Source organism: Dipodomys ordii, unplaced genomic scaffold (genome assembly GCF_000151885.1).
Source record: "Dipodomys ordii isolate 6190 unplaced genomic scaffold, Dord_2.0 Scaffold90, whole genome shotgun sequence".
Lineage (NCBI taxonomy): Eukaryota > Metazoa > Chordata > Mammalia > Rodentia > Heteromyidae > Dipodomys > Dipodomys ordii.
Window position 1 is genome coordinate 11,115,953 of NW_012267306.1, and position 11,528 is coordinate 11,127,480.

Here is an 11,528-nt window from a genome sequence, read left to right on the forward strand (position 1 = left end):
TTGCTTTATTATTATCTTTATTTCAACCCAGCGTGTTGGTTTATGACTATAATGAATCTTGATCAATGTCACCTCTTTCATTATTCCTCCCATCTCCCCTAATTCCACCCATTCCTTCAGTTTTCCTCGTTCCATGAGAAAATGTTTATTGCTTATATATAGATAGGTATGTATTAGAGAAAGTTAAAGAAACTGTGCAATTAGCCTGAGTGACTGAAAAAAAAAGTGCAAGGATAAAGAGACATACACCAGCATCAGTGGCTCATGCCTATAATTCTAGCTACCCAGGAGGCTGAGAGCCTGAGGGTCACTCTTCAAGACCACAAAAATCAGTGAAACAAACAAAAATAAAAAGAGCAAAAAGCTAATCTAGACTGATAATTCAAGTGGTACAGTACCAACCCAACATACAAGCCAAGCCTTGAATTCAAACCCCAGTAGAAAAGGAACACATTACCTTTAATTCTTCTCTTCCCTAGATTTTTGGTTCTATCTAGGGACAGCAACTATGGCATTTCACTTGCACAACTTTGTAGAATTTCAAACCACAGATACTTTTCTAAGTAAACCCCCTGAAAGTCTGCCTTTGGTTTGACACTGAAAACTAATGTAAAAAAGCCTTGAACTTGAATCACTCCTTTATCTTAAAACCCTCCTGCCATATCTCCCAGTCTTCCTCCCTTCATGTTCACATCCAGCTATTCTATTTCTGCCAGGCTCTTGGGAATTAGAAAAGCCAGGTTGGAAGTTAAGAACTTTAGTTTCAGTAAGTGGAAGCAATGTCTCACTTATAGCTCCAGTAGTCAAACTTAAAAACAGATAAAATTTGATGAATTTTGACTTTTATAAAATAATAACTCTCGATGCCAATATGTCTATGTAGGTTGAAATCTATAATGAATCTATCATGTCATAAATATAAATGTTGAATTGAAAATTAATGTCACAAATTACTCAGTCTTTGCATACTGTTTCCATGAATATAATTTGTACCCAATACAAATAATCATACTTAGTATTTCACTATTTTTAGTGAAATAGTAAGTATTCCCAGAGATAGTTGGTTTCACATAAAACAAATATGATGGGATTGTTCTAAATATAAATGATTCTTTAGCAATGATTTGTTAAATAACTACTATGCTACCAGTACTAGGCCCTACATACCCTATATACGGATATTATTCTGAAACATGTTTATGTAATAGACGGGATTAACTAGTTATGTCTTTGTCCTGATGAAATTCACTTGTCATATTTGACATGGTGCACTACCAGGCTTTCATCTTGTGTTCAAGATGATCTTCTCTCTTTGCTTGGTGAGGTCCTCATGGATTCAAGCTTGCCTTGGTAGCAGAGTGTGCATCTGGCATGCTCAGACATTGCATCTATGGGACTTGTTTTATCCTCAATTCAGATGACAAGTATGTGTATCCAGGGTTCCATCAGAGAATACTTGATTGCATGAATTAATGAGAATGAAAAAATATCTACTCTGAAAATCTCCATTCCTACCTCAGGACACAGTGTTTCCTTCCTATCCTCCTAAAAAGTATTTCTCCAAAATTCTTGTGAAGTATCTTACTAAGTGTCTTTGAATTCTTGGCTGTCTCGGTAATTCTTTTTTCATAAGTTTTTTATTGTGAAAATACTGTACAGAGGTGTTACAGTTACATGAGCAAGGTAATGAGTACATTTCTTATCAAGCATTGTTGCCTCCTCCTTTGTTTTTCCTCTACCATCCCTTCCCTCCCACTTCCACAATTACACTCCCTCCACCCCCCTCACCCCTACCTAAATTGTAAAGTTCGTTGTTCAACAGTGTCTTGTATATCTCATTGTTGCAATGGGTCAACCTGTATCCCTATTTAAACATGTTATTTTTTCCCTTCCCCTCCCCAAATTATACCAACATCAATCAGCAATTCTAAGGAAAGACTGTCCCTCACATCCACCTAAAGCAGCCATGGTCTTCCACTTGCACCTGCTAACTTTCTATTTCCTTTGTCTGTAAAGCTTTGAGTACATAGGAAAGCATACAATAAACCATGGTTTTATAACTTTATATAACAAACTCACATCCGCTTGATTTTTAATCTCTTCGTTCTTGCCAATTAGACTGAGAAAATCATGGAAATTGCTAAGCAACGTTTGCTATAGTAAAGACTCCAGGGAATTGTCAGTTGGCAACATTTCTTTTATCCTGTGATAAACATATTTTGTTCACTAGTAGCCAAATGAGCAGGACTAAAGCAGAACAGACTCTTTCAGAGGTATTTGCATCTTATTATCTCAAAGGGACAAATCTCTTGTGAAGGATTATCAAGATATATGACCAAAAAATAGTGAAGCATTTTGTACAGAGTGAAAAAGATGTCTCTAGTCATTTAAAGCATACCTCCTATGCAAATTATTCTATCCTGGGGAAAGATATACATTTGTCTCCAGAGAAATGAACTTGGAAATAAATTTCCATTAGATCTTGAAAAACTTATACTTCTTTTTATTAATGTATCACACTAACACGGGATCATGGATATTTACTTGTAAACTTGTTTTTTTTTTTTTTTTGCATCCAGTCATGGGGCCTGAACTCTGGGCCTGGGTGCTGTCCCTCAGCTCTTCAGCTCAAGGCTAGCGCTCTACCACTTGAGCCACAGCGCCACTTCCGTCTTTTTTCTGTTTGCTTATGTGGTGCTGAGGAATTGAACCCAGGGCCTCATACATGCAAGGCAAGCGCTCTACCACTGAGCCACCTTCCCAGCCCTTACTTGTAAACTTGTGTATACACACACACACACACACACACACATTTTATTGGTGATACTGGTTTTGAACTCAATGCTTGCTAAAAAGATGCTCCACTACTTGAGTCATGCCCCTTCCCATTTTTATTATTCCATTTAATTATTTTTCAAATACAGCAAGACCTCAGTTCCTTTATCTATGCCATCTGTGAATGAATTGTAGGAATTTGCAATCATTCTAGCTTTTTTGACAGGAAGGGGTCTTGTTAACGTTTTCTCCTGGCTTGACGTTATCTCTGCTTGACTTCCAAGTAGTTGTGATTACAGATGTGAACTACTGGGTCTGGCCTCAGGATCATTTATTGACTATTTGAACTATTGCAGTCACATAATCAAGCAGATGCACCTACACTTTGCCTCTTTAAATTTATGAAAAATCATTCCAAACAGTTATTCTTTCAAATGAAGAAAATGCATCATTTGTTTCTAGTTTTCCTATCAAGTATATTATTGACAATAGCAACAAAAATTTAAGTATAGCCTAACATAGGAAAAGAATTGCATTAAAAATATGTCCTTAGGGGCTGGGAAGATAGCTCAGTGGTAGAGCGCTTTCCTTGCATACATGAGGCCCTGGGTTTGATTCCTCAGCACCACATAAGCAAAAAGAAAAAAAGCCAGAAGTGGCGCTGTGGCTCAAGTGGTAGAGTGCTAGCCGTGAGCTGAAGAGCTGAGGGACAGCGCCCAGGCCCAGAATTCAGGCCCTACAACTGGACCCAAAAAAAATATGTACTTGAAATTTAAAAAACTTATCAAAATGATAGTCTTATTATAAACTATTCTAAAATAAGGAAATAATAAAACTAAGAATAAATTTATATGGGAAACCTTTGGTTTATTATAGACTGTAACTAACCAATAATTGATCCATAACATGCCTGCTACTAACTGTAGATAAGTACTCATAATTGCTTTAAAGGAACCAGGAAAATTCAGCAATGGTGGAATGGCTTAGCTGTTATAGCTGTTATAGCACTAGACAATGTACAAAAGCATCCGGCATTAAGTCCCAATTAGGGGGAAAAAGAAGCAAGGAAATTCTATTTTACACTTATGTAAATTTCAAAGTGTACAATACATATATATTCCCATCATGTTTGATTTACATTTAACATTTACATGCTTTGATTGTACAAATACTAGTGACGTTCATTATATGTTTATAATATTAAAATTGATTAGTTCTATTCACAGACATGAGAGCATTAAGATGAATGAATTACTCAGAAAAATGCGTATGAGTTTTTTTTAATTTTTATTTATTTATTTATTTAGATTGTGAAAATACTGTACAGAGGGGTTACAATTACATGGGCAAGATAATGAGTACATTTCTTATCAAGCATTGTAGCCTCCTCCTTTGTTTCCCCTTCCCTTATGAGATGTTTTGAAAATGAAATGATGAGGGTCATTCTATACATTGAATATGAAGCAAGAAAGGGAGAAGATTGGAAGGGTATGACATAGAAGAGCACACCAGGTTGGGAAGTGATGGTTTATGCCTGTAAGCCTAGCTACTCAGGAGGCTGAGATCTGAGAAGCAGTTTCAAAGCCAGCCCAGGCAGGAAAGTCCATGAGCTAGATATCTCCAGTTAACCACCAACATGTGTTAGAGCTCTAGCTTTGAGCAAAAGATCTCAGAGAAAGTACTCCAAGATCAAGCTCCACAGCTGACAGAAGGAAGAGGATGAGTTGGAAGAGGAGGGGAGGAGACCAGAGGGCAGTATGAGGCTTATTATATTTATTGTAATCAAGCCACATGTAGAGAAGGTTTGAACATTTATAAATTAGATGGTGTTAAACAGTGTAAGCTTGGTCTTTGTTTGCTGCTGATATAGGCACAGGCAAACTTCACTGGACTTTAAAAAATCTTGTGCTAGTTTCACAGTATTGCTTCTTTCTGTTGAGTTTTTAAAAAATGTTTGGCCTAAGATTTGTGAAATTCGTCTTTTTATTTTTCTTTGGGAATTTTGTGACTGTATTTCCTTTTACCAAAGTGCTTCCCCTTAATTTTCACTTTTATTCAAAGATTAAAGATAAAAATTTCCTAAAGTGTCTAGTCCATTCTTAGTCTTATGATCTAATTAAGAGAAATTGGAAGATTTAAGTCCATTAACTAACTGATCTTTAGTTATCCCCTTCACCTGTCTTAAATTACAATTTTTCTCTTAAGCTCACCATAATTTTTAACTTGTATAGTCTATTCTTTCTGACAGATAAAAATGAAGACAGTTGTCTCAGCATTTTGCCACCTCCCCCAATAGCAATTGTCTTGTTCTTTCAAATCTTTAAAAACAACTTTAAAATGTTGGATTTCACTAATATCCACTGATTTTGTACATAATAAATGCAATTTTCCTTTCAGTTTTACTGGTAGTCGTGTGTGTCTCCTATCTCACTTCTACTATAGTACGTGTCTTATTCTTTCATTTTCTGTGAGGAACGAAAACTTACCCATGCTCTCAAGAAAGTCACGGCCCAGAAGTAAAGCTGGAATACTTCTTAGATGTTAGGAGTCAGGAAGAAATGGGATGAAAAGATTCATGTACCTTGTTGTAAAAATTCAGAAAATAGAACTAATTTTAGATGATTTGATAGATAGATAGATTGACTGATTGATAGATTGATAGATAGATAACTAAAATAATCCTTTCTGGAAGAACTTTAAGCTGGTTTCAAAGAATCCCCAACCCAAGTAAATGGGTGTGGAAATGACATAAAGTCCTATGTAATATACACATGTATACATACACACATGTATATAATACAGTGTATGATGTGCATAATGCTCCAAATATAGTCCTAGTGAGGAAAGGACAGGATAAGATTATTAGTTGGTCATATGCTGAAAGATACTATAACACACAAAATTATTAACATATATGCAGATTAATATGCCATGTTTTACAAAATTAATGACATTAGCATAACAATTATGTTCCCATTACCTGAAAATTTTGATCAACATTTGTGCTTCTTAATCTACTAAGGAGACCTGGTGCATTTTGATTTTAATTTCTTGAGATATCTTTTTCCAAAGAAAACTACATCAATTTCAAAATAAAATATGTCCACTTTCTTCCCATAATCTTTCCTATGATCTTCATCTTTTTAATATTAAAAAATTAAGCCCAGAATAGTATCATTACTGTTTTTCTGACTACTTCCTTTGAATTTGACCTATTGACATTTTTTAAATAATCAAATTATAAAAAAATAAGAATTTTCATGGAGGCAGTACACATATCAAAGTATAACATTCAACTTCATTTTTAAACCTGAGATGGGAATCAATGGCAATATTGAAATCTATAAAGAAAAGAATGACAAATGAGAATGTCTGTACGGAAAAGAAGGGAATGACAATATGACTAAAGGTGCTACTAGAAACAGAAAAATAAGAGGTAAGCAAATATTACTTGATGCAAAATTGCAGGATGGTTTTGGTATGTTAGAATGCAAAAGGAACAAATGAGAGTTGAATTTTTAAGAGAGGAGAGAGTACATTTTTCACTGTTAAAAAAATCTAGAAAGAAATGCCTTAAAGACAAAAGGGTATGACGATGTCTTTTTGAGTTTAGTGGTATGTGAACTGATGATAGAAACTAGACAAGCACCAAGATAGTTTAAAAAAAAAGAAGATAAAAGTCAGCTACTGTAATTCCAGCCGCAGTCTAACTGCCTAAGATTAGATAAGAAGGAACACATTTCCAGTCCAAAAAACATTAACCTGTTATGTTTTATGCATATGTCAAATTTAAGTACAAAAGCACCAAGGATTCTAATTAAAGTACTATTAGCTGGGCAGTAGTGGCTCACATCCTCAATCCTAGTTAATCTCAGAGACCTTGAGATCTGAGGATCACTGTTTAAAGCCAATCCATGCAGGAAAAGTCTGTAAGACTTTTATATCCAATTAAGCATCAAAAAGGTGGAAGTGGAACTGTGGCTCAAATGGCAGCACTAGCCCTGATCAACAAAAGCTCAGAGATAGTGCCTGGGCTCGTAGTTCAAGCCCCAACACCAGCACACATACACAAAAATTACCATGTATCATTACATATAATATTATTAAAGTCACAGAAGGAGAACTATGTTTATGCTGTCTTTTTCGTGAGTTTGTTAGATACCTTTACAATTTGTGAACTGCATAGTTAAAATGAAGCAATGATTTAAACAATTTGCTACTCTGGTTCTTTCCTTTACTATCTGTATATCCTACGGCCCATGAACTTCATGCAATGAGGTTTTTTACAAAAACTAATGTCACATCATCCAGAACTTTCTAGCAATAAACATGGCATACTGCTCTCATGGATTTTAATGATCAAATTTTACTTCTTCTACCCTTTTCTCTCCATGATGCCATATCTCTTGCAGAAAGATGGATAAGGAATGCAGTATTGTTTAAAAGTAAAGGCTAAGGTTACAAAAAAGTTAGACCATACAGATCTTCCTAAGAAATACATGAATATGCAATTGAGCAGTACAATCAATGAACACTGATTCTCAACCAAAGCAAAGCAGTTCTGGCCCTTTCATGAAAATTAAATTTACATGAATGAAAAAGTAGCATTACCTAAATACACAACGTTTTAAAATAGAAAGCATTAGAACCATACATATAATTTGACAAGATGTTAGATAAAATATTCAGTACTGTGCATGTGTTTTAAGACTTCTATATCTCTAAATATCAGGAGACCTGAATTTCTTAGATTTGGAGCTTCATATTGTAATACAATCTTCCTTCACAGTTTTATTTTTCCTCTTTCCCATTAAAGGGTGTTGTAAGCCAGAGTTCAGTGTTTTCCTCTTCTTCCATTTTCCAGGTCTGCTAGGTAAAGCCAAGGCCTCAAAGCATCCTCACATATACCCTGCAGCTTAGATCCCAGAGCTCAGGCTTTTATTTCCCATTACTGGTCTTAAGTTGGCCCAACAATGCTGGAAAATACCCAATAGCTAAAGCAAATCCTCCACACTACTGCTTTGGCCAATTTTAGGAGGAAATTTCTATTTTAATGTAGTGAAAAAATGGGCTGATGACAGAGTGGAATAAAAAATCCATATTCATTTTTAAATGAAAGTTACAGACTTAAATTTGTTCCTGCTTAAGGATAGGTAAGTATATTTAGTTACAGATATTGTGATAGATATACCTGAGAAATTGCATTGTATTAAACACATGTACAAGATAGCTATTCCTATTTTTATGTGAAGAACGCTAGGTGTAAAGGGATTTGCATAATATGAATGGATAGGTAAACTATGTAGTTAATCAAGTCCTTCACCACTGACGCCACCAGCATTATCTCACAAACTCAGCCAATTCTCAAGGCTGTCCTAAGTTCTTGGAGGATCTGTTTATTTCTTAGCCTCAAGCTCAGGTCGAGGTATATTTTGTACTTCCTTTATCAGTGCATACATTTATTATTGTACAGCATTACTATGGATTATAGAGGGATACTCATTTAGTACTATAGAACTTATTCACTGTGAGTCTTATTAAATAATATTATATGCGAGTAAGGATACGTCAAAATAAAACCACCTTATCCAACGAAAGGGTGCTAGCAAAATAATATGACAAAGAAAACAAAGAAAAAGTTAAATGGGAGCATTACACCAGGTTTTGAACCAATTAAGACACGGATATATGTATAAGGACAACCCTGTGAAGGGTCAGGGAGAAGATGGGCATCTCCAAGCCAAGGAAAAAGACTCAGAAGAATATACTCAGATGGCAGCTTGATCTTGGATGTCTTTCCTTGCATTTAACTATGTTGTAAACAGTCCAAAAAATCCTCAATAAATTGCTCAAATTATCACAGTGAATGAACATTTGGAAAAAGCATATATTAGATCACAGAAACCCAAAATGAATGAAAGAATGAAATGTTCACTAAACCTCTCTCTCTGGCAGAAGAACATATCAAGACACAACTGCAAAATTGAACTTCCTTGATATGTCCAGCACAAAACATTCAATAACAAAATCCTTGGCAATATTATCACCCTATGCAACCACACACAAAGAAAAATTTTAATTTATTTTTATTTAACAACTCATTTAAAGACCATCAAAACGTCATCTTGCTTTTGAAGCCAGTCACCTAACCGCTGTTTTTATTGTTTTCTTTAGTGTTGTAATCCATCCTAGGGTTTTTCATACATTATACTAAAACTACACCACTTAGCTACATCTGGCTATCCATTGCCCACAATATCATAACCTTCTTTTATCCATTGCATGTGTGTCCAGTTGGTACATCCACTGTATCTCCCTGTGTAGCAGGAAGGACACAGCATTGCTGGAGGGAAGGTAGGACTCCTGCATATAGTGAGATACAGAGTGTGAACCAGAGAAGGCTCCCAAGAGATGTAGGTATGAAACAGAGATTTGGAGGAAAAACTTTCTGCTCCACAGGAAGGGGAAATGGAAAGCAATTCAGGCAATAGGAAAACAGATGAGGGGGAAAATAGTCTTAAGGCAATACAATACCTCTCAATACAATACCTCTTCCTTACTTCCATGTTATGTTAGCCTTCCATTTCTTCAGGAAGTCAGAAAGGCAGGGTGGACAGTTTGCTATTGATTAACGTTATCAGGAGACATAGCAAGAAACCTAGAGAAGGATTCCTAAGTCTTATTTTCTGTGCGGGGTAGTAGATATCCACATGCACTTGAGATTCTGTGTGTGACGTGCTAGAAAGGAGTTCTCAAATTAGAAAAGGGAGTCAGAGGCTCTTCTTCAAATCAGCTACATTGTGAATAATGCTCAATAGTTGAGAACCCTGAAGCCCTCTCCCACATTGTGAAGTCCTCAGGAAGCCCAGGAAGTCAGGGTGACGTCATAGACACCGACAGGTCCTTCTTACACTCTGCTCACAGGGAAGTCACTTAGGCCTTCTTCCTGTACCCTTCCACCCCAAGTAGCCCCTCCAGACTACTACTTTCAGACATGGAGGTCAAAGGTCCCAGGGCCCTGGAGCCCCAGACCTCTTCAGAGCATCCTAGACCTGATCTGAGCCCCAGCTCAAGCCTGGATAACAAGAATCCCCCCGGCACAGAGGTCAACAACCTGCTGCCAACAAAGAATGGAGCGGTGGTCATTGACATGGGCACTAGTACCTGTAAGGTGGGCTTCGCTGGGCATCCCAAACCCATGTACACCGTGGCTACCATCATGGGCTGTCAACCCAAGAAACAGGCCAGTACGGGGCACACAGAGCTGGAAACGTTTATTGGAGAGGTAGCCCGATTAAATCCAGAGCTGAGGCTAGTGCAGCCTATTCGCAGTGGCATCGTGGTGGACTGGGACGCAGCCGAGCTCATCTGGCGCCACGTACTGGAGCATGACCTCCAAGTGTCCCCCCAGGACCACCCACTGCTGTTCTCCGACCCGCCCTTCAGCCCTGCCACCAATCGCGAGAAGCTGGTGGAAGTGGCCTTCGAGTCGCTGCGATCACCCCGCATGTACGTGGCATCCCAGTCGGTACTTTCCGTCTATGCTCACGGGAAAATCAGTGGGCTCGTGGTGGACACGGGCCATGGGGTCAGCTACACGGTGCCTGTCTTTCAGGGCTACAATCTGCCCAATGCTATCGAGCGCCTGGACCTGGCTGGCAATCATCTGACTGCCTTCCTGGCAGAGATGCTCCTGGGCTCTGGCTTCCAACTTCAGCAACAAGATCTGGACACCGTGGAAAACATCAAGCACCAGTATTGCTATGTGGCCTCAGATTTCAAGAAGCAGAAGGAATCAGAGCAGGACTGCAAGAAATCTCTGAAGCTTCCCGATGGGAGGACCGTCACTCTGGGCAAGGAGCTGTTCCAGTGCCCAGAGCTGCTGTTCCATCCACCAGAGATCCCAGGGCTGTCGCCGGTGGGTCTCCCTTCCATGGCCAAACGGAGCCTCCTCAAGGTACCGCAGGATCTGCGAGAAAACGTTGCCCGCAACGTGCTCCTGTGTGGAGGCTCTTCTCTCTTCGCAGGATTTGAGAATCGTTTCCGGGCAGAGCTGCTGCAGGCTCTGCCCCCAGAGCAACAGGTGGTGGTGCTAGCCCAGCCCAACAGAAACTTCTCTGTGTGGATTGGAGGCTCCATCCTGGCCTCACTGCGTTCCTTCCAGTCCTGCTGGATCCTACGTGAGCACTACGAGGAACAGGGTCCCCACATTGTGTACCGCAAATGCTACTGAGCAGACACAGGGATGGAAAAGTGCGGGGTAGTAAAGCCTAGTCAAAGAAAATTCCTATTATGGTAGTGGTCATTATACGGTGAAATGTGAGGGGCACTTTGGATCTATGTGCCAGTATACCAAATCTACTCTGCTATATTACACCGTGTCTAATGATGAGCCAGTAGTTAAGGATGGAATGACCAATAATACATGAGACTCTTACTTAAAATTCCCATTCCATTCTTGCTGTGGATACAGATATTCAAATAAGTGTCTGAGAGGTCTTATTTCCACGCAGTGTGCATGGACACACACACATGTATCTATCTATCTATCTATCTATGAACGTAGAGTTTAGATAGAAGGAAAAAGTTAGAATAGAGAGGTCTTATTTCCACGCAGTGTGCATGGACACACACACATCTATCTATCTATCTATCTAGTCTATGAATGTAGAGTTTAGATACAAGGAAAAAGTTAGAATAGGCTTCTGAAAGGTGGTCAAAGAATAAACCAGACAGAGGACTGTACCTCAGGT

The 11,528-nt window shown here is 38.3% G+C and overlaps 1 protein-coding gene across 1 annotated transcript; it reads left to right on the plus strand.

Annotated features, from left to right (window-relative positions):
• Positions 1-9,769: 9,769 nt before the first annotated feature.
• Positions 9,770-11,008, plus strand: Actl9 (actin-like 9). Its single transcript, XM_013026035.1, has one exon. The coding sequence runs from the start codon at positions 9,770-9,772 to the stop codon at positions 11,006-11,008; it is 1,239 nt and encodes a 412-aa protein (XP_012881489.1).
• Positions 11,009-11,528: the final 520 nt, after the last annotated feature.

Bases quoted from the DNA above. Each gene is read 5' to 3' on its own strand.
- Actl9 (XM_013026035.1), top strand. From the start codon at position 9,770: ATGGAGGTCAAAGGTCCCAGGGCCCTGGAGCCCCAGACCTCTTCAGAG.